We start from the raw sequence: 24,041 nt of genomic DNA, 5'->3' as shown, positions 1-24,041 counted from the left end.
TTTCTAGGTTCGAGCTTTAACTAATCGGCTGAACGTTAATGAACAAAATTCAACTGGTTTTCCAACATCGCGTTTATTAAGCAATATCAGACATACACAAGGCCCGTTTTGGCACCATCATGATCCCTTTTCGAGGTAAGTTTTTATTGAGTGCAGAAATTTATCTTTATTTAGAAGTAAATTGTTACGAATAGAAAGGCTCATTCGGAGCCCGATGCAAATCCCAGGCGAACATGACAAATTATTTCATCACTTTTAAATAAAATTAATTCCATTTAATTTCATTACAAAATCTTTACTAACGGGTGGCAACTAAAATTTTGGATTTTTTTCGAGGCCTGTATGGTCAACAACAAACGAGTTCAGAAAGAACTAAGAGTGTGTATGTGTTAGCTCTCTTTCTCCTCTTTCTGTTCGTATTTTTTGTTTTGTTCATGCTGGCTCAGTTTTGCTCAAAATGCCGTCAAAACAAGAAGTATTTCACGAGCGCATTGTACAGTTCTACGAACTGCACAGAAATCTCGGCAAATAGTATACGGTACAACATTTTAAAAGCAAAAATGTTGCGGCTTCGACAGTTTACAATATCCTAAGATGCCCAACAACTGCTCGTAAGGAAGGTAGTGGAAGACCAGCCAAAATTATGGACGCAAAAGGACTTCGTTCTCTTTCTCGTGCCTTCAACAACAAGGATTCACCGAGTCAAAGGGATGCCGTAAAAAAGTTCTCACCAGTACATCTGCAAAACATTGAAAAGACTCGGAATAAAGTACTGAAAGAAGACACGAGCCCCGGGATATACTGACGCACAGATTTCAACGTTGAATTCCCAATGCCGCTGGTTGATTAAATTTTTTTCCGGAAAAAGTTTTGTTTTGGACGACGAAAGTTACTTCCCTCTTTCGAAGACGCAGATTCCCGCAAACGATCGATACTATTCAACGGATAGTTCTACTGTACATCCGAACATAAAGTATTAGTTTAAACATAAGTTTGAACAAAAAGTGATGCTGTACATTGTCATTTCCGAGAAAGGCATTTCTAAGCCATGGTTCGAGCCATCTGGGTTGGTAATCAATCAAGATGCGTACCAGAAAGTTTTGATCCCGTTTTTTCAAAAACATCATGCTGGTGGACAATACGTGTTTTGGCCGGATAAAACGATCCCATTTGTACCCAAGAATCACAACCCGATAAATCTAGCTCAGTGTCGCCTAATCGAAGATTTCTTCAGGGTTTTGGGCTCCTTGGTGTACAAAAATAACTGGAGAGCCACGAATTGCTAACAGTTGATTGGTAGAATCAAAAGATGCATTCACAAAGTTGACATGAAGGCCGTATAACGCTCCTGTTCCGACATCAAACGGAAGCTTCGCCGAACATCCGATTACGGACCGTTTTCAAATATTCTCTTTTTTTTTCAACAATGAACAAGTATGTTTGTCTTTTTTTGACAGCTTGAGAAAGAAATTCCAAAATTTTAGTTGTCACCCGTCATTTCGCCACTAATGTTACGAAATTTTAAAAGACATGGATACTAATATTTCTGTGTGCTATTAGTCCCCTTCATCAGTGTACTAGTTCTCAGTCTGTAGCAATAATAGTACACCGAATTACCAGTATCTGTGCCTCAAACTATCTCAAGATAATGGTGACGAAATAGTAATAATTTTACAGAGGAGTTAAAAAAAATTCATTTGATTTTAAGGTGACTTATTTCGTTCCACTAACCACTCAAAAATGTAATTTTTCAAAGTATTTCAAATACTAATGAACCAATTGATAAATACAGGGTCCGCCAGGTTATTTCGACATTGGTAACCTTAATGTCACTTCTGATTTGACAAAAACTTAGTTTTATCCTTCTGCTGAACGAAAATGGTTGTGCATACGCTTGAGCAAAGCGTGAAAATAGTGCAGTTTTACTTTGAAAATCAGCTTGAAGAAGACGCCGATTTATGCCAAAAAATCATCTTCTCGGATGAGGCACATTTTCATCTCGGCGAGTATGTTAATAAGCAAAATTGTCGCATCTGGGGGACGGAAAACCCGCACGTTATCATGGAGAAGCCGATGCATCCTCAGAGAGTGACGGTTTGGTGCGGATTGTGGTCTGGCGGCATCATTGGGCCATATTGCCACGGTCAATGGCGAGCGCTACGGCGCCATGATTATCGATTGGTTCTTCCCGTTACTTGAAGAAGGAAGACTTGAATGCCATTTGGTTCCAACAAGACGGCGCTCCGTGCCACACAGCCAACGCTACGATCGATCTACTGCGCACAGTCTTCGAAGATCGAATTATCAGTCGAAATTCGGATGTCATTTGGCCGCCTCGGAGCTGTTATTTGACGCAGTTAGACTATTATCTTTGAGGGGCTGTCAAAGATAAGTGTTATGTGGACAAGCCAGAGACAATTCAAGCCTTGAAGAACAACATTCGTGCAGCCTTAGCTGAAATAAAGCTGCCTTCAATCGAAAATGTACTAAAAAACTGGACCGACCGTGGGATTGTACTTTAATATGAAAAAATAAATTTTGAAATTGGATGAACCGTTTGTGTTTTATAACATGTTTAAAAAACCGTTACATAACGGACCCTGTATGTGGATAATGACGAATGTCATAAAAATAACAAAAAGTGATATTCTATCTGGAGCATCATGTAGAAATAGAAATAAAAATAATAACAAACGTAAGACTCACACGGTTATTATGATCAAACCAGTCGAGTCTTCGCACACTAGTAAGTTTTGGAAAAGTAGGTTGAATTTCATAGAACACATAAAATTGGTAATTTTAACAAAGTAGTAAATGTAAAGGTGAATAGTGAAAATAGAGGGGGTAAGTAGTCGATATTTCCCTGATGAACCTTTGAAAAGGCAGAATAAGGAAATTTTAATTGAAGATGTAATGGTGAATTTAGTCACAAGAGCACCGCATAGCTGTTACTCAATAGCAGTGGCATCTCGTGACAAAATTGACTAGTTTTTTTTTATTCGATTATAGAGGTTTTAACCTTAAGGTCATTCGCCTCTTCGGGCCAGAAAAACTTTCTGACCCTATGTGCGGGGTTGGGAATCGAACCCAGGTGGGCTGCGTGAAAGGCATCGACTTACCCATTACGCTACACCCGTCCCCAAAATTGACTAGTTGTGCACTGCTTATGTGGTATGATAGCAGATGTAACAGTTCGTTGTAAGTGAAAACTAAAGATTGAGGAATTAACACCGCTTGTGTTTTTCAATACAAAGAGATAGCGATATACTTTCGGGTAGGTTTTTTTTTTATTAAACAAACAAATCTCAGGGCTGAACTAAGTAATTCTTTCTCTTCTTGAATCTGTGCCGTAACTCATGTGCACGGAAAAGACACGAACACAGCGACAACAAATACTTGGAATTGTATGTTTGATGTATATGAGATGCGTGAAAATACACGCAATTTCGGTGCGATCCAACCTGCTTTCATTAAATAAATAAAGATTCCAAAAAATATTTGAATTTGGATGAGGTTGAGGACGCAGTTCATCCTTCAATTCGACCTGTTGTGCAGTGCACGAGGTGCACATGAGGACGAGACGCCACTGCCCAATAGACGGTTAAAATGGGAGCGAGGTTGACAGTACAAAAGGTTACGTAAAACTAACAATGAAAATCACAGGAGTATACATACAAATGCACGAAGTATTCATTCAAGGGTCCTGATGAAGACTAAATGTGAATTCATACAGAGGAAGATCGATAAAAATCCAAAGAACAGCAAAGAGTTATGGAAAATTCTCAAGCAGTTGATCAAGCCTTTAAATAGTGCACTGAGAACCAGGACCTGATCAAGGTTCATTTTTGTTGCTGGTAAATTTTGTTATGACGCCCCGTCTGACGAACATATTTTTATTATAGAGATAACTTTAAAAACCCTTCTTAATCCACCTAGTGGTGTGATAGTGCCTTTCTCTTTTTTCATAAAAGTCTCATGAAAATATATTTCATACTTATATTAAATAATTTCGGATACCAATTTTGACACCAATTGATTCAGATTGATTCGAGTAGTTCACAAAAGCATGCTTATGTCACACAGTCAGCATCATTTTTCCAAACTAGTCCAAACTAGTCCACTTAGTGGAATTTCCATATATCTTGAAAAATCACCATAGGGGGGAGTACATGATATTTTCGAAATCGAAAAAAAAATTTTGATGCCAAAGGCTTAGAATTGCATGAAACGTCGAGATTTAGTGCCATCTCGAAAAAAAATTTTTTTGAAAAAGTCGACTTTTTGGGACTTAGAAAAAATATCCCAGAAAGTTGATTGTTTCAAAAAAAATTTTTTTGAGATGACACTAAATTTCGATGTTTCATGCAGTTTTAAGAGTTTCTGAATAAAAAAAAAATTTCGATTTTGGAAATTTCATGTACTCCCCCCTATGGTGCTTTTTCAAGATCGAAAATTGTCAAACCTTTACCACCGGGCAGCACCCCTAACGCATGTCCGATTTAGGTCAAATTTTGCATGAAGGCTTTTTTCGAGGTGCTTAAACTTTTGAGCACTAGAACTTAACGAAAATAGAGGTGATCCTAAAATTTTGGCACCCATATATATATAAGAGCGGTAAAAATCAATGTGTTTTGTCGGTTACGTCACTTATACCATCATATATCTGGAACCAAAAGTCACAACCATTTGATCTTCGAACTTGATCAATGGCCCGACAGTAGCTTTCAAACGAGCCCAAGTTTGTTAAAATCGGTTCAGTTATCTCTGAGAAAATTGAGCGCGTTCAAATACAACGCTTTTTGTCGGTTACGTCACTTATACAATCATATCTCCGGAACCAAAAGTCACAGCCATTTGATCTTCGAACTTGATCAATGGCCCGATAGTACCTTTCAAACGAGCCCAAGTTTGTTAAAATCGGTTCAGCCATCTCTGAGAAAATTGAGCGCGTTCAAATACAACGCTTTTTATCGGTTACGTCACTTATACAATCATATCTCCGGAACCAAAAGTCACAGCCATTTGATCTTTGAACTTGATCAATGGCTTGACAGTAGCTTTCAAACGAGCCCAAGTTTGTTCAAATCGGTTCAGCCATCTCTGAGAAAATTGAGCGCGTTCAAATATCTTCGAAAAGTGCACACACATACACACACACACACACACACACACACACACACACACACACACACACACACACACACACACACACACACACACAGACATTTTCCGATCTCGACGAACTGAGTCGAATGGTATATAACACTATGGGTCTCCGAGGCTCCGTTTGAAAGTCGGTTTTTCCAGCAATTCTAATACCTTTCTATAGAGAAAGGCAAAAAGCCTTCTTAGTCCACTTAGTGAAATTTTCATATATCTTGAAAAATCACCATAGGGGGGAGTACATGAAATTTTCGAAATCGAAAAAAAATTTTTGAGGCCAAAAGGCTTAGAATTGCATGAAACGTCGAGATTTAGTGTCATCTCGAAAAAAATTTTTTTTGAAGAAATCGACTTTTTGGGACTTAGAAAAAATATGAAAAGTCCCAGAAAGTTGATTTTTTCAAAAAAAATTTTTTTTGAGATGACACTAAATTTCGATGTTTTATGCAGTTTTAAGAAAAATGTTCGATTTTGGAAATTTCATGTTCTCCCCCCTATGGTGCTTTTTCAAGATCGAAAATTGTCAAACCTTTACCACCGGGCAGCACCCCTTAAGCATGTCCGATTTAGGTCAAATTTTGCATGATGGCTTTTTTCGAGGTGCTTAAACTTTTGAGCACTAGAACTTAACGAAAATAGAGGTGATCCCAAAATTTTGGCACCCTTATATATAAGAGCGGTAAAAATCAACGTGTTTTGTCGGTTACGTCACTTATACAATTATATATCTGGAACCAAAAGTCACAACCATTTGATCTTCGAACTTGATCAATGGCACGACAGTAGCTTTCAAACGAGCCTAAGTTTGTTAAAATCGGTTCAGCCATCTCTGAGAAAATTGAGCGCGTTCAAATACAACGCTTTTTGTCGGTTACGTCACTTATACAATCATATCTCCGGAACCAAAAGTCACAGCCATTTGATCTTCGAACTTGATCAATGGCCCGACAGTAGCTTTCAAACGAGCCCAAGTTTGTTCGAATCGGTTCAGCCATCTCTGAGAAAATTGAGCGCGTTCAAATATCTTCGAAAAGTGCACACACATACACACACACATACACACACACATACACACACACACACACACAGACATTTTCCGATCTCGATGAACTGAGTCGAATGGTATATAACACTATGGGTCTCCGAGGCTCCGTTCGAAAGTCGGTTTTTCCAGCAATTCTAATACCTTTCTATAGAGAAATGCAAAAAGCCTTCTTAGTCCACTTAGTGGAATTTTCATATATCTTTAAAAATCACCAAAGGGGGGAGTACATGAAATTTTCGAAATCGAAAAAAAAATTTTGATGCCAAAAGGCTTAGAATTGCATGAAACGTCGAGATTTAGTGTCATCTCAAAAAAAATTTTTTTTGAAAAAATCGACTTTTTGGGACTTTCTAAGTCCCAGAAAGTTGATTTTTTCAAAAAAATTTTTTTAGAGATGACACTAAATTTCGATGTTTTATGCAGTTTTAAGAGTTTTGGCATCAAAAAAAATTTTCGATTTTGGAAATTTCATGTACTCCCCCCTATGGTGCTTTTTCAAGATCGAAAATTGTCAAACCTTTACCACCGGGCAGCACCCCTTAAGCATGTCCGATTTAGGTCAAATTTTGCATGAAGGCTTTTTTCGAGGTGCTTAAACTTTTGAGCACTAGAACTTTACGAAAATAGAGTTGATCCCAAAATTTTGGCACCCTTATATATATAAGAGCGGTAAAAATCAACGTGTTTTGTCGGTTACGTCACTTATACCATCATATATCTGGAACCAAAAGTCACAACCATTTGATCTTTGAACCTGATCAACGGCCCGACAGTAGCTTTCAAACGAGCCCAAGTTTGTTAAAATCGGATCAGCCATCTCTGAGAAAATTGAGCGCGTTCAAATACAACGCTTTTTGTCGGTTACGTCACTTATACAATCATATCTCCGGAACCAAAAGTCACAGCCATTTGATCTTCGAACTTGATCAATGGCCCGCCAGTAGCTTTCAAACGAGTCCAAGTTTGTTAAAATCGGTTCAGCCATCTCTGAGAAAATTGAGCGCGTTCAAATACAACGCTTTTTGTCGGTTACGTCAACCAAAAGTCACAGCCATTTTATCTTCGAACTTGATCAATGCCCCGATAGTAGCTTTCAAACGAGCCCAAGTTTGTTAAAATCGGTTGAGCCATCTCTGAGAAAATTGAGCGCGTTCAAATATCTTCGAAAAGTGCACACACATACACACACACACAGACATTTTCCGATCTCGTCGAGCTGAGTCGAATGGTATATAACACTATGGGTCTCCGAGGCTCCGTTCGAAAGTCGGTTTTTCCAGCAATTCTAATACCTTTCTATAGAGAAAGGCAAAACCCTTCTTAGTCCACTTAGTGGAATTTTCATATATCTTTAAAAATCACCATAAGGGGGAGTACATGAAATTTTCGAAATCGAAAAAAAATTTTTGATGCCAAAAGGCTTAGAATTGCATGAAACGTCGAGATTTAGTGTCATCTCGAAAAAAAATTTTTTTGAAAAAATCGACTTTTTGGGACTTAATATGAAAATTTTTCTAAGTCCCAGAAAGTTGATTTTTTCAAAAAAAATTTTTTTTGAGATGACACTAAATTTCGATGTTTTATGCAGTTTTAAGAGTTTTGGCATCAAAAAAAATTTTCGATTTTGGAAATTTCATGTACTCCCCCCTATGGTGCTTTTTCAAGATCGATAATTGTCAAACCTTTACCACCGGGCAGCACCCCTTAAGCATGTCCAATTTAGGTCAAATTTTGCATGAAGGCTTTTTTCGAGGTGCTTAAACTTTTGAGCACTAGAACTTTACGAAAATAGAGTTGATCCCAAAATTTTGGCACCCTTATATATACAAGAGCGGTAAAAATCAACGTGTTTTGTCGGTTACGTCACTTATACCATCATATATCTGGAACCAAAAGTCACAACCATTTGATCTTCGAACTTGATCAACGGCCCGACAGTAGCTTTCAAACGAGCCCAAGTTTGTTAAAATCGGATCAGCCATCTCTGAGAAAATTGAGCGCGTTCAAATACAACGCTTTTTGTCGGTTACGTCACTTATACAATCATATCTCCGGAACCAAAAGTCACAGCCATTTGATCTTCGAACTTGATCACTGGCCCGCCAGTAGCTTTCAAACGAGTCCAAGTTTGTTCAAATCGGTTCTGCCATCTCTGAGAAAATTGAGCGCGTTCAAATACAACGCTTTTTGTCAGTTACGTCACTTATACAATCATATCTCCGGAACCAAAAGTCACAGCCATTTTATCTTCGAACTTGATCAATGCCCCGATAGTAGCTTTCAAACGAGCCCAAGTTTGTTAAAATCGGTTGAGCCATCTCTGAGAAAATTGAGCGCGTTCAAATATCTTCGAAAAGTGCACACACATACACACACACATACACACACACACATACACACACAGACATTTTCCGATCTCGTCAAGCTGAGTCGAATGGTAAATAACACTATGGGTCTCCGAGGCTCCGTTCGAAAGTCGGTTTTTCCAGCAATTCTAATACCTTTCTATAGAGAAAGGCAAAAAATCGTTGGAAACGACTAATTTGCGGTAGAGTCAATACACATGTGTGAATCTATTACTTAATTGATTATCCCTCAAAGAGAATCATTAAAAATAATATTTCATGGTTAGAATCATCCTTTCTTAACGCCTACCTTCCTTACGTTAAAAATTCAGTTTTTCAAACATTAAAAAAAATCAAGAAAAGAAATTTTTTTTCAAACTTCAGAATTTAGACGTCTCTTTGATCTTGGTGCCCTAGAAGACCGCTTAATTTGCCTACGCCTCTATCCGGCCATGCTGAAAATTATAAGTTTTAACGATATAGAAGAGCATACAGAGCAAATCATATCGGAAAAGTTCAACAGTTTTTTTTAAGATATTTTTTTTTACTCTGGCCTATTTGCGTACAAGCTCTACGTGGCAGATTGAGCCGATTGAGCCGATTTTTTTAATAATTTTTTTTTGAGTTGGATCTCGTTGTCACCCTTTTTCTAGGGGGGAGGAGCTTCTATTGCCCTCCTGCGAGGATTGAGGGGCACTTCGTTCGTGATTCGTCTCGTTATCCATTGCCGTATCGATGGTATTGTTGTCGATTTTCGTCTTCGTTTCGTTGCTAGTTGCTGTAGATGCACCTTGATGTATATTGGTAGCAATTGCTGATTGGTTGTAGGGTAAGTTGTTAACTGCAGCCGGTGTACTTTGTTCTATGGAGGATACTGATGGTTTCGTTGAAGGGGATGCTTCATTGTTGTTGGCGGTTGTCACAGGTGTACTGGGGTTACTTGGGGTTTGTGTGAAGGAAGCACCGTTGTCCTTTGGTGTAGTTGTCTCCTTGTCCAGTTTATCACATGGCTTACCGTAGTGAACAGCTTTTTGGAAATATTGACAAGTAGCCATCTGATTATCATAGGTAACAAGTGTTTTGCACGGAATTCTTGTATCTTGACCGAAAATCACATAAGAAGGTATAGGCCTCTTCAAGTGTATGCGTAATAAACGTACGCCATTGAGAATACCGGGGAAAAATTCTTAAACTTTTCTTTTTCGATAGAGAGAATCTCTCCGTATTGGGACATAGTTTTGCGAATATAAGAATCGGTGACGCTTGAGTGAAGATCATGCACTCGCACTTCTATAGCCCTATCATCCATATATACTGGAATGTTGTACTTAATGTTCTCGTGCTCCACATAGTGCACATTGTTATTGTCTTTTGCGAATTGAATTGCATCCAACTCTTTATAAAACTGGATGTAAACAACATTATTCGTCTTATTGCATTGAAATAAATGCACACGTTTAATGTCAAGATTCATTTGCTCCTTAAGCAAACCTTCAAGTTCTCGTATCGAAGGTCGATTTTTGCACTGCCTGAAGTCAACAACAATTGTATTCTTTCGTGTCGGCGGTAGCTTTTGTTCGTTTGGTTCACTCATTTCGAGGTCGTTCTATTGTTCACTACACAATACTGTACTTTGTTTCTTCTGTCCCGAACGTAAGCGGTTTTGTTTTATCGACTGACTTGGATGAGATGTAAAACCGAACTGCGCTCAACAGTTGTTTCATAGTGTTTAACAGATAAATCAAAGTATTGAATTGATAGGTAACATAGCTGATTAATAACACCTTATGGTTTGATTTTGGAAAATCTGCTGGTATAGACAATGTTCACTCAAAAGTAATACAAGATTGCTTTCATATCATTGGACTCGATCTGTTGGATTTGGTTAATGAATCATTGGACTCGATCTGTTGGATTTGGTTAATACCGTTTTCGTTTTTGAACCTAGACGCGGGCTACTCTGACTCCGAGTAAAACGAACACGTGGTACTCGCCCTAAACAACAACTCATGAAAAAAAAGAAAAAATAAACAAACTCGGCTGGATGCGTGGTGCGACCCGAGAAAATTTTCAGAGCGAAACTACGCGATTGGAGTCCGATCTAGAGCGACCTCAGGTTGCTAAAACAAACATATCAAACGTTGTTTGGGCGACTCTGGGTCAGCTTTCGGGCTGCTCTGATCAATAAACGAAAACGGTATAATGAATCGCTGTTTGGAAAAAATCTCTGGTTGCTTTGATATCCAAGCATACTGAAAGGAAAGGAAAGGAGCTTTCATATCATTGGACTCGATCTGTTGGATTTGGTTAATGAATCGTTGTTTGGAAAGAATCTCTGGTTGCTTTGATATCCAAGCATACTGAAAGGAATAAGCCCTCAGTAATTCACTTGGTGTGTCAAAGGAAAGTGTGTTAGGTCCTATTCTACTTATCTTGTATATTAATGATATGAATAGAGTTTTGCATTTTTGTGATATACATTTATTTACTGACGATACTGTTCTGTTCATTGCAGCTAAAAATTTCAATGAAACTGTTGCACATTTAAACGTTAGCCTCATTGCCTTAGTTCTAAGGTGCCGAGAGCATCTCTGAATTTCTCTGCTGATTTCATTATCGCCAGTCATCAGCAATGTTGCTCGAATATTAAAAATGCAACGAACGCCAATGATCATCGTTCGCTTTCCTTCGCCTTTGTTCGGTAATCGCTCGGATATTCGGACTTGTCGGGAACGGGTGCATACCACAACCTAATTCGCGAAGATCGTTCGTGCTGTCTTTGAAACAAACAAATTAAGACGTTTTCCTCTGTATTAGTACCATAGTCTTATTTGTGTGTGATGAACCATATCCCAGCCCTCCACCATTGCTGCTACCTCATGAGATATGATGAATTTATTAGATGAAGAATGCTTCGCGAAGAATGGAATCACAGTGACGCTATTCGAACCAATTCGAAGAGTGAAGTAAATGAACGAATGACAAACAAATATATAAAATAAACATGCACGATGTATACCATCAGCTAAGAATGTGTTAGTATATTCGGGTGCGCTTCTCTCTTTCGTGCAGTGAATAGTTCAACGTTGTTCGAGACGATTATATTCAAAGACAGAATATTCGCACCGAGGATCGGCGAATAAATTAGTTACACGAAGAATATGTGCAACATTGGTCATCAGTAGACCCAAGTACACGAACTTGTCGACCATTTCGGTTTCATCACCTCCAATAAGAACTTTGGCTTTGTCTTTGACAAATTGATGTCAAGTCCGATTCTTCTGGTTACTGTTTTTAGTCCATTTCGGTTTCATCACCTTCAATAAGAACTTTGGCTTTGTCTTTGACAAATTGATGTCAAGTCCGATTCTTCTGGTTACTTTTTTAGTTCCATCTTCTCAAAGTTGTATGCTATAATGCTAATATAATCAACGAAACCAAATAGCTGAACGGACTTCCTGAAAATCATGCCACTGGTGTGTATCCCCGCTTTTCTCATTACACCCTCGAAGCAATATTAAATAGCAGATATGAAAGACCATCACTTTGTCGTAACCCTCTGCGAGTTTCAAAGGCATTCGATTCTATCCCCAATGATCGAACAACGCACTTTACTCGATCCATCATAGCTAAGAAGTGTATCGATAAGTAGTTAGCAACATACAAACAGTTATTACTCTGAAATGGCTTATTTTTTGCAGCGTCTTTTGCGGTGACATGTTTGTTTACATGTCAATAACAGCTGCGCAATCGATTGGTTTCGGTACGGTTTATGGTTTCAATGATGAGTCGAATTGATCCGGAAACGCGAAAGAAAATTCTGCACACTTGGTGCTCAGAAAGTGGTGTCACGTACAACGAAATTGCAAAACGGGTGAAAGTGCACCACACCAGTGTCAAAAATATTATCGAGAAGTTCGGTAAGACCCTTTCCATGAAGGATTTGCCCCGATCCGGTAGGAAAACAGGTCCCAGACAGCCCGTCCGGGACTCAAAAGTGGTTGAGTACATCAGGAAAAACCCATCGGCGTCGACGCGGGATTTGGCCAAGCAGTTCAACACCAGCATCGGGATGATTCAAAGGATCAAAGTTCGGAACTCCCTGAAAACGTACAAAAAACAGAAGGTGTCGAAAAAGTCCCTGGTACAGCAATTTCAGGCCAAAACAAGAGCGCGAAAACTGTATAACCGGATTCTACAGAATAAAGACGGATGCATCCTGATCGACGACGAAACCTACGCCAAGGAACACTCTCGAGCGCTGCCCGGATCGCAATATTATACGAAATCGGTGTACCAGGACCTGGATGACGCTGATACCACAGTGGCGATGGAAAAGTTTGGGCAAAAGATGTTGGTCTGGCAAGCAATTTGTACCTATGGTTTGCGGTCGTCGATTTTCTTCACGAAGGGCACAATTAACGCCAAGGTGTACGAGGAAGAATGTTTGAAGAAGAGAAAGCTGCCACTGTACAGAAAGCATAAGACTCCTCCTCTCTTCTGGCCGGATTTGGCTTCAGCCCACTACGCCAACTCCGTTCTACAGTGGTTGTCAAAAAATAATGTACAATTCGTGCAAAAGGACATCAACCCACCTAACTGCCCGGATCTTCGGTCAATTGAAAGGTATTGAGCAATTGTCAAGCGGCACTTTCGGAAGGAAGGTATAGTGTCCCAAAACATGCAGGAGTTAAAAAAACTGGACCGCTGCCACCAGGAAAGTCACAAAAGTAACTGTTTGATGAAGAATGTCAAGTCCAAAGTGCGAGCGTTTCTCAGAAACTGGGGTTTTCTTCATATAATCAGTGAAATGCATAAAAATATAATTTTTCTACAATATATCAAAAACTGATGTCAAAATATGTTTTTTTTTCGCTTTTTTATTCAATAATCAATGTTGCTAACTACTTTTCGATACACTCCTTAACCAACCGTATCAATTTGTCCGGGAATCCGTCGTCGTGCATGATTTTCCTTATCTGATCAAGATCGATAATGGTGTAGGCTGATTTGAAATCGATAAATAACAGATGTTTGTTGAGCTATCCTTGAGAATCGGTTAAATGAAATTTTGTCAAGACAACACATCCAAACTCCATATCATCAATAACAAAGATTGCTGTACGCTTAGGAATCACGTATAGAATCGATGTATTAGTGAAATTAATTTACCTAAAATAACACCACCGGTTCGATTACGCATACTTGATTTCGCCGTAGTCCGGAGAATCAGTATTAGTCTCGTACACTAATGATTATTTGAAATTCCGGATTGTGAAACCAAAAGTTATGTGAATAGTCACTGTGTAAATTGATAGCTACGGAGATTAAGCACCGTGTTTTATACTTCTAACGCACGGATTGCATGTATCACTAACGCGTCGTGGCCAACATTAGAATTTTGGATCTGCAACGTGGAGCTTTTAAGGGGAGCGCAGGATATTTATATCATCATACAGTTCAAGGGCATATAGGCGTGGCTTGAGTTAGCGAGCAATAAGCCGGTAGCGTGAGTACATTCGATACTTGTCAATGTCCATATTAGGGCAATTGTTTGCAATTTGAATTTCCTTCGAAACAATTTGATCGTGGCTCAAACAATGTCATGGAGTCGTTAAAGTAACTAACCAAAAACGAACGTGGTCTTATTTAATCATTAAAGTGCGAGATGTAAAAGTAAAATCAGTTCTCACTTGAAACGATTAGAGACCTCAGAATTTCGAAAAAATCTCACAAAAATTGAGACGCGTTGGAATCAAGATGTCGAACCTATCGACACTAATTTGTTAGTTGAGTCTTAAAGGGAATAAGGTGATAAGATTTGGTGATTTCGTTATGTGGGGTGTTTCCTTGAGGAAGATTTCCAAACAAACATAACTGATATTCAACTGTGTAGCGCCTGTACACAGGGTAAAATGAGTAATCTAGCTGATTTCTGTAAGGTGTGCATGGTGATTAATTGACCAAACGGTTTCCCCGGATAGGAAAAGTTACAGGTTAGAGTTCCGTCTCTACGATAATTTGTTCGCAAGATTTTCCTTTCCTGTCCTTTGTCGAAAGCAGTCTCATTCTCCCTTCAAATATATATTCTTATTTTAATCAGTTCTGTGCGGCTTTTTTACCCACACTTCTAGGAACCGAATCAAATCGACGCAAAAATTATTTATTAGAAATTATTAATTTTTGAATGGCTTCGTGGAAATGGGCTTAATAAGAATATGTCATTTAGATATAATAAGAATATGAACGGTCCCAGATTGCTTCATTGTGGAAGTCCGAAACTCGCAATGAATAGTAAAGTAACTTTAGCACATATTTTCACATTCTTATATTTATTTTAGTAATATTTTGTCGTGAATACGACTTACTTTACTATGGGGCGCCTTTTAAATATTAGCCATATGGAAGAATGGGCAGAACTTAATCGTGAATATCTCGACTTGTATTAATGGCAGCAACATAATTCTCTCACTATTTCATCAAAAATTTGATCAGGAATTTAGGATAAAATTTTAAACAGTGTGAGATAACAACAAACAACTCAAAAATTAAGTTTTTTTAAAATTTGAAAATAACGCGGAAAACTCTTTACCTTCGCTTGGGTTTTTCGCGCAAGGACGACGATTTTGAGGTAGTCAGGCACATATCTTCAACTGAACGTTTTAAAAGGGGAACCGTGGTCGAAAATCGATAATTTCTTCTTGTGCGTTGGATGGAAGCAGACGTCGGGGGTGCACTATTCGCTTTAGGTATGAAGTCAAAGCAATATCGACTTCAATCTCTATATTTTAACCTGAAAAATATCGGTCCTTGTTATCATATTCAATTTTAATATAATCTGAATGTTTGCCATTGATAACAAATAATATTTATAACTTAATGCGATGTACAATATGTTTTGAATCGGGCGGAACACTACCAAGAATCGGATGCGGACCGACAGGAACGGGAATCGTAATGAATAAGAACGCGTACACTAGCTTTTATTTCCTTACATCTAGTTTATTCTCGTGGTTTACATAGAGTGATACTTTCACTGTCGTAGCGGAAATCATCTCGTTATTGTTGAGTTGGCAAGAGTGATAGTGCTCGTGCCTTTGACAGCTCCAGTGCTGCCAGAATTGCTGTTTGATTATGACAGCTCTTCCCCGCAAAAGAAGCTCCTTTCTCGTGCACTACAGGTTGAGCCTTTGCGGAGGTTTGATCGTCCGCTGGGATCGACGCAGATCTTGGTTCGCCGGCAAGCACGCTGAATACGATGATTCCCTAGATTTTGCCATTCCAGTCGAAGTTGACTTTGGAATGCCCGTCGAAGGAGCAGGGGTTATTGGTTTAGGAAAACGAGTCAAGTCATCGAAAGTATGAATGTTTTCTTCCGGTATCGTAGTCGGAGGCATGTTAGAAGTTACAGCGGTAGCATTGTCTTGAAAAACTTGACAACCCCTATCTTCGCCGCGAAAAAGTTGCTTCTGTAGAAGAACTCAGTATCCCCTTACCTACAGCACGCAGTTGATCAATATGACGTTTCCAGACCCGTCCATCACTAAGCTGTACCAAATAATGACGCTCACCAAGTCGCTCTTTGATAGTCCCGAATTTCCACTTGTTTTCGTGAACGTATTCGCGAGCCGAAACCTTGGCTCCCACAGTTAATTCTCTAACTTTAGACTGAACTTTGCTTCTGTTCGGGTCCTTTGAAGGGACCATGAGATTGAGCCGTGAGCGGATCTGGCGACCGAACACTAGCATCGCCGGGGAGTATCCAGTAGAAGGGTGAATCATTTTACGATACGCCATGAGAATGTTGCAAATCTCGCTTTGTACCTCAGAGCGATTGCAATCCAAAGATTTGAGCTTAGCTTTCATTGTCTGTATGAAACGCTCAGCCTGTCCATTTGGGGCAGGGTGGTATGGTGCACTGAGTTTATGGACAACACCGTTCAGTGTTAGGAACTTTTTAAAATCTGCCGAAATAAACTGAGGCCCATTGTCACTCACGAAAACCGATGGAAGACCATAAGTACTAAAAAATTCTCTGCACATACGAATTGTTGTATCTGTAGTCATGTTCTTGACCACGAAAACAGCAGGCCATTTTGAGAACGCATCAATCAAAATCAGGTAATAAAATCGCAGGAATGGACCAGCATAGTCCGCATGAACCCTTTGATACGGTTCACTCGGTGTATCCCAACAGTGGAACGAAACTTTTGGCAGATTAGCCTTGGTAGCTTAACAGGTCGGACAGTCCCTAACAAGGTTCTCGATGTCTCTATCGATATTTACCCACCAACAGTAGCTACGAGCAAGTGACTTAATTCTTGAAATACCGAAGTGCGTCGAATGAAGTTCACGAAGAACCTTAATTCGCAGCGAAGGTGGTACATACACCCGACTGCCACGCAAAAGACAATCTTTCTGTAAGCTGTTCTGTACGAATTTACCGTCGACTCCCTTTCCCGATCTTAGAGCACGTACTAACTCATTAACACTGTCATCCGAAAGAGTAGCTGCACCTAGTTCGTCAACTGTAAGCGGACGCGTTTGTATTGTATTCACCTCAACAGCATCGGGTTCCTCAATCTCCGATTCAGAATCGGTTCGGGGTAAGGGTAAGCGAGACATTGCATCACCGTTGAAATGGTCCGATGACTGACGGTGGCGGATCTTGTAATCGAAAGCTAGCAGAAATGCCGCATAGCGCTGCATTCGCACTGCGGACATAGTTGGGAGTCCCTTGGATTCTGAGAAGATTTGACTAATGGGCTTATTATCAGTCACAAGGGTGAATCGACGACCGTACAAGTATTGGTAGAACTTCCGAATACCGAAAATGATCGAGTAAGCTTCTTTATCGATCTGCGAATACCTTTGCTGTGTTCGAGTAAGAGTCTGCGAAGCGTACTGCAATGGTCGCTCAGTCTCATCAGGATACTGATGCCTGATGACCGCCCCTACACCGTAGAGCGAAGCATCGGTGGCTAACACCAGTGGAACTGTGGGTCATAGTGGACTAAAACACTATCAGACTGCATTTCCTTCTTAACGAATGCAAAAGACTTCTCTCACTCCTTACTCCAAACAAATGGGGCGTCCTCTTTCAGAAGGTTATTGAGTGGATACAGAACTGTACTAAGATTAGGGAAAAATCGGCCATAGTAAGTTATCAGTCCAACAAAGGATCGAACCTGGTCCTTGTTTTTAGGAACCGGCATGTTCTGCACTTCTTCCACATTATCACGCAACTTGTGAGTTCCTTCTCTATTAATTATATAACCGCAATACTCGATTCGATCTGAGAAGAAGTCACACTTCTCTCTATTTACGCGAAAATTGTACATATCCAACCGTATGAACACCTCTTCAAGTCTAAGCAAGTGTGTCTTACTGTCAGGGCCAGTGACACGAATATCGTCGATAAAGACAGTTACACCGGGTATTTTGGAGAATCTGCTCCATAAGACGCTGAAATATAGCCGGAGCGGAAGCGACACAGTACATTAGTCTCGTGGGACGGAAAAGACCACGATGAGTGCTTAGAATAAGTAAATCTCTATCCTTCTGGCAGACTTCTAGTTACAAATAGGCCTGGGATAGATCCAGCTTTGAAAAGGTCTCTCCCCCCGCAACGGTTGCGAAAAGTTCTTCTACGGTAGGAAGAGGATGATCGTCAATTTGCAAGAACGGATTCAATGTGATTTTATAGTCAGCGCACAATCGTACCCTACCGCCCGTCTTTTTCACCGGAACGACAGGAGTGGCCCACTCAGAGTGATCCACCTTTTCCCAGATACCATCACTTACGAACTGGTCGATCTCTTTCTCGACCGCACCCCGCACTGCAAATAGAACTGATCTAGCCTTCACGTACATCGGCTTGGTATCCTTCGAACGGTCAGCGAAGCTTGAATCCCCTTAATTTTACCAACGCGTTTATCGAAAACATGTGAGAACTTTTTAAGTAAATCATTCAACGCACTGGCGATGTATTGATCCCTACCGTCACAGTAAGAAATTAGATTTGCTTGAATGCTGGTTTGTACTCGACTGACCCGCCAACTGGAAATACTTCTTCTTTTTCATTTTCTTGGATCCGTGCTCGATGTGTTGCACCTCGTTCTTCGATCGGGATCCGTGCATCTCATCGGTGCCACGGTGTGACATTTCCATCCCAAATCCGATTTCCTTTGCCCTGTCCAGGGTCAAATTTCTAACCTCCAGCAACCGCGACTGTATCACACGATTCCGGATGCCAAATACGAGCTGGTTCCGTATGGCTTTGTCCAAGTGATCTTCGAAATTGCACGTTTGAGCAAGTTTCTCCAAATCCATTAAGTACTCACTCAAAGACTCGTGCTCCAGCTGCTTGCGGCTTGAAAACTTGAAATTTTCCAGAATTCCCAAAGGATCGGGATTAAAATGATCCTTCTGCAGAGCCACAATCTCATCAAAACGTGGTAAATCCAAAAGGAAACTTGCAGCCGCTCCACCCATCGATTAAATTTCGATGTGGCAGCATTGAACGGCTCAAATGAAAACGTAACCGGTACCACAGCAACGCCAGCGGCAGGTCCAGCACCTGGCTGGTCCACCATGTTAGCAAAATGCTGCAATTTTCCGAACGCAACGTAGAACACAGCAGAAACACACTTTTCGAACTTTCGCGCAGTTCCGTACTTCTCGTCGCCAAACTGTTGTGAATCGGGCGGAACACTACCAAGAATCGGATGCGGACCGACAGGAACGGGAATCGTAATGGATAAGAACGCGTACACTAGCTTTTATTTCCTTATATCTAGTTTATTCTCGTGGTTTAGATAGAGTGATACTTTCACTGTCGTAGCGGAAATCATCTCGTTATTGTTGAGTTGGCAAGTGTGATAGTGCACGCTTAGAAAAAGTTACTCAAAGTTTGAGTACTAGTTACTCATTTTCAAATGATACATGGAAACGTCAAAAATTGAGTAGTTATCATCAATGATATTGAGTAACTCCTACTCTAAATTTGAGTTTAACGCAAAATCTCTTTTTATAGTTACTATTCGCATTCGCGATAAGTCTAAAAGTTGTAATTTGTAGCAACAGGTTGTATTTTTTGTTAGTGAGACGCGTATTTCGAGGGTGAGTCGATCAACACAAACGGTGTTGTGTCTGCAAAAACCGGAATGATCAGCTTCGTGTTGTGCTTTAGAAAGGAAACGAATATGCTCAAATGTCATTTATGAGGAATAAGTGTATGATTGGTGCCTGAGCATAACACACTACTCCAAGCGACCACCACTTGATATAGTATTGAGTTCAATTATTTAACATTTTAATACAATACACTCAGAAAAGGAGCAATTTTTTTGCAAATTTGGTATATGTGAAATAAAATTTCACACAAAATTTGAGTGATAGTTACTCTATTTTTGTACATGTACGAATATAGTATTACTCAGTAAATGAGTAGATTTTACCCAAATATCGTTTCCAGTGGAAGAACTCAAATTTGAGTAACTTCGGAGTTACTCTAAATTAGAGTTGTTCCACTTTTTCTGTAGATGAGTGAGATCTTACTCATTTTTGAGTAACTATTTTTAAGCGTGTGCTCGTGCCTTTGACAGCTCCAGTGCTGCCAGAATTGCTGTTTGGTTATGACACAATATAAGAATCCAGTGTTGATCTGCTTCAACTTAGACGCTTGAGAATTGATCAACGAACAATTGATAGATTTCCTTTGCTCCGGCTTTAAAGAGTTCCTTATAATGACTTAGAAGTTGACAACTCTTTCCCATATGAAAAAGTAAAGCCAAGAGAAAGTACACTACAAAAAATTATGTTATTGTCTATATTTTATGTAATACTCCACAATAACCGGATAATATACTATTATGTTAGCGTCAACACCTTGTTATAGCACATACTCACCTAGACGTATATTCAGCTTACTATTCTGTTAGGCCCATCACTGCATTCAATATGAGAAGAACCAGGATTTCGGAGATGTTCAATTCAACAAAACCAACTACATAGTTTAACGGTCAAGTTGGAAGTTCCAGCACCCGACCAACACATATATTTTCATGCTTATTTGATGTAACTCGAAAGTTTCATATTCTCAATTCAACACTGATATAAAACAATATTTCAATATGATTACATCTGTTATACACAACACATACGAATACTTAGTAACACTTCACACTACACATACGTTTTAAAATGATATAATAATATTTATCATCAAATAATACGATAACATTATTGCATAGCTTTATTGATTGAGATCCTACTACTATACTTATGAAACCTAAAATGTGTCTTTTCAGCCGAATAAATGGTGGAAACTCGAACACATGGCGTCACAGTGTGTCCCGCGACCTCAGCTCAGATATTGATTCAATGTTTTCGCGCTCGGGAGCAACACTTCCCAGAGGTGATTATCGTAGCTTTTTTAAGTAGATTTGAAATCAATCTTTTTTGTTCAGTTGGTTATGATTTCGTAGTGTTTTACCTTTTTTATGTCCGTTTTACCTCACTTTTAATAGTTAATAACATTTCTTTTTCAATTTCACATGAAGATATAAAAACCCGAACAAAGGTTTACCTTTAGAGATTCATTCTGATTATTAGCAACATCTTTATTCCAACCAGGAGTTCTACTATTGGCCCAATCGAATGATATAGTTTTTTATATGATCATATTGAACTCAAAGTTATTCAGTGTAATACCAAAATAGATAAAGTTACAAAAAATCCCTATTTGAGCAGTTCTGGAATAACACTTTCAAAATAATGCAATTTTTTAATATTTTTGTTTGCTAACATATCTTTCGTGGGTTACCGTATAAACTTTGGAGTAGACTTGTATTAGTCGGTACACCCATAATTGATAATGAAAAAAGTAATTGCTTTTGTAAGTTATGTAGCTATTGTTTTTTTGAGAACGAATGTAATGTTTATTTGTTATTTTACTTAGTGTAACATTAAATAGATGTTTGGATTGATGATGCATATGAAATATGATATAAATCAATAAAGTTATTGAAACAATGTTGAAATGTAGTACATGTAGTCTTTATTTTTGTTTTTAATTGTAGTCCATGTATATCCTTCTAGTCAATTCGGTACGGTAGCCTAAGCTCATTTCCGCGTAAATGAGAAAACGCGGCTATTTCCGCTAAACTAGTCTCAATCCAAAATATTTGTTTAGTGTTCCTCTCAGTTAAAGCTCAAATGAGATGTTTTACTTTTCCTAAGTGACATTTGTTTACATAATTATTTCTGAATGTAAATCAATTAAAAAAAGTTGTATTCGGCAGAACAACGTATGAAAGATGGTTAAAGTTGAATATTTGTGAAGACAAAAATATCGACTGCAACTTGAATGAGAGGTAATTACTAACCAAATATTTTGCATGTTATTTTGCATGACTTATCTTCGGGTGATAAGGCATTGAAATTCGTTTCGCGATATTGAGCAATTTTAACCATCAGTCAAAGTCAAGAAAGTGAAAATGGAAAGAAAGCATAGAAAAAGTGCTATGTGTGTTCTGTTTGGATTTTGATATCATACATGTTCAAAAGGCATCAACGCTTACACAATGGATAGTATGTAGCTTATGCATAAATGTTTAATTTTCAAACTCACTTCATTCAGTTCTTCAATCGATTGATAGCCATAATAGACACATGTGACGTGTTTGTAATTTTAATAGCAAGTTGACAATTGCAGTACAAATCATTTATTGCAAAGAGAAATCAAACGAGGTTCAAGCAAGGTTTGAAATTTCTTCGCATTTTCCAGACGAATTCAAGTGTGAAATATGTGAAACCAGGCCCGTGCGCAAGAGGGAAAGGGGGTTGGGGGTTTCAACCTTCTCCCCCCCCCCCCCCCCCCCCCCTCCTGGAAGATTTTTCAACACTGCGTTCCATGAACAATAGAGTACTTATTATATAAAAGTGCAAATAACTTGACTTTTCTTTCAAAATTTTGCGCGTCCCCACCGTTCGAAACTTCCTCTCTCCTCTGAACTCCTTGAAAAATCATTTATTTTTAATTCATATTTTGTTATAGTAAAACATTTCAAGAATATTCTGTGAAATTTTCAAGTCTTCCGGAACAAAACTCAGCAAGTTATGGGCTTTTATCTTTGCTTATCTCATACTGCGAAGAAGTAAGAGCTCGGCGCACCGGCCCAAGATTTCTGCTTCGATTGACTTAAAAACATGACAAAACATTCTTAAAATGTTTCATTATAACAAATTATATAAGAGAAAATATGATTTTTTGAAAATGTTAGACACTACGGGCTCCCTTGAGTAACAAATTGTTTCCATTGATTTTATAGACAAAAAACTTTAAGCGCGTTTTTCTCGTAAGCAGGTTTTGAAAGTCCGTGTCCATCGTCATTCAAAAATTACTTTATTTCAAATTCTGCACACACACAACTCCCAGACTGCAGCTGCTGCAGATGAAAAGGATCGGTTTCGGACCACTACGTATATTTTCGAAAAATAACGGTTAACTCAGAGTGATGCAAGCTAAGCTACCTAAACGAAAAATTACACTTTTTTTGGTTGCGGATAGTCACGTACCCAGAGGGGGGGCCTGAGGGGCCCTGGCCCCTCCCGAAATCAAAAACAGATACATAATTATTTAGAAGATCTCAGACATGTGTTACAGAAATAACAAGACAGTAAACGTAAAGAAATGTAATACAGTAACAGTTCCAGTGGAAAAGTTTGAAGTGTCTGTTAAAAACGACCGTAAAAGACACACCGAAAATTAGGTACATAAGCAATCTTCAGTAACATTATTTTTCTATCTTCGGGCCCCTCCCGAAAAGAAATCCTGGGTACGGGCCTGGTTGCGGAGATATGATGGTATAAGTGACATAACCGAAGAAACGCGTTGTTTCTTCATACTCAATTTTCTCGAAAATTGCTGAGCCAATTTCAATCAATTTAGGCTCGTTTGAAAGCTACTATTAGGACATTGATCAAGTTCGGAGGGGTTCGTCGTTCTTCCTGGAGTAAATAAATCTTTTTTGTATTGTTCCTACAAGGTTTTAGCAGATTGTTTGACATCCTTTATGGGGTGCCGAATTTACTTCTGCTCGTACATATTGCAAATCATTTTGGTCGCTTTTGCAAAATCTCTAAACACTCTCGTGGGTTGAAGGTTTTTATTTTAGATGAAATTTAGCACCTGCTAATCGTGCAACATCCTTATGAGGATGCAGAAAGATTTGATTATTTTTGTGCTGTGCTGTTCTCCCACCTCACCCACTTCACAATTCCTGTTTCTTTTTGTTTCTTTTATCCTTCCCTCCCCATCAAGAAAATGATGAGAAATCACGGCAAAGCAAATATTTCCAAATAACCAAGGGAAGGGTGCCATTTGAGACAATTAGTTTTGAATTTGATTTCATAACAAACAGAGTAATCCTCCAAATATTTAAGAATCCGAGATACTCTGGTTGATATGGAGGATTTCACAGTAA

General features: G+C 39.0%; 1 protein-coding gene across 8 annotated transcripts in view; it reads left to right on the top strand.

Annotated features, from left to right (window-relative positions):
* Positions 1 to 24,041, top strand: part of LOC131440552 (serine/threonine-protein kinase par-1) — a 94,774-nt gene that overhangs the window by 31,555 nt on the left and 39,178 nt on the right. For 7 of the 8 annotated variants that reach the window (XM_058611926.1, XM_058611927.1, XM_058611924.1 and 4 more), the window contains exons 10-11: positions 8 to 135; positions 20,865 to 20,971. In XM_058611926.1, coding sequence (XP_058467909.1) covers positions 8 to 135; positions 20,865 to 20,971 — 235 coding nt within the window. Of the gene's footprint in view, positions 1 to 7; positions 136 to 20,864; positions 20,972 to 21,116; positions 21,574 to 24,041 lie in introns of those variants that run through there. The other variant, XM_058611931.1, reaches the window with a different exon arrangement.

Source organism: Malaya genurostris, chromosome 1 (assembly GCF_030247185.1).
Source record: "Malaya genurostris strain Urasoe2022 chromosome 1, Malgen_1.1, whole genome shotgun sequence".
NCBI lineage: Eukaryota > Metazoa > Arthropoda > Insecta > Diptera > Culicidae > Malaya > Malaya genurostris.
The sequence above is the reverse complement of the archived record's forward strand: the minus strand, read 5'-3'. Positions and strand labels throughout refer to the sequence as shown.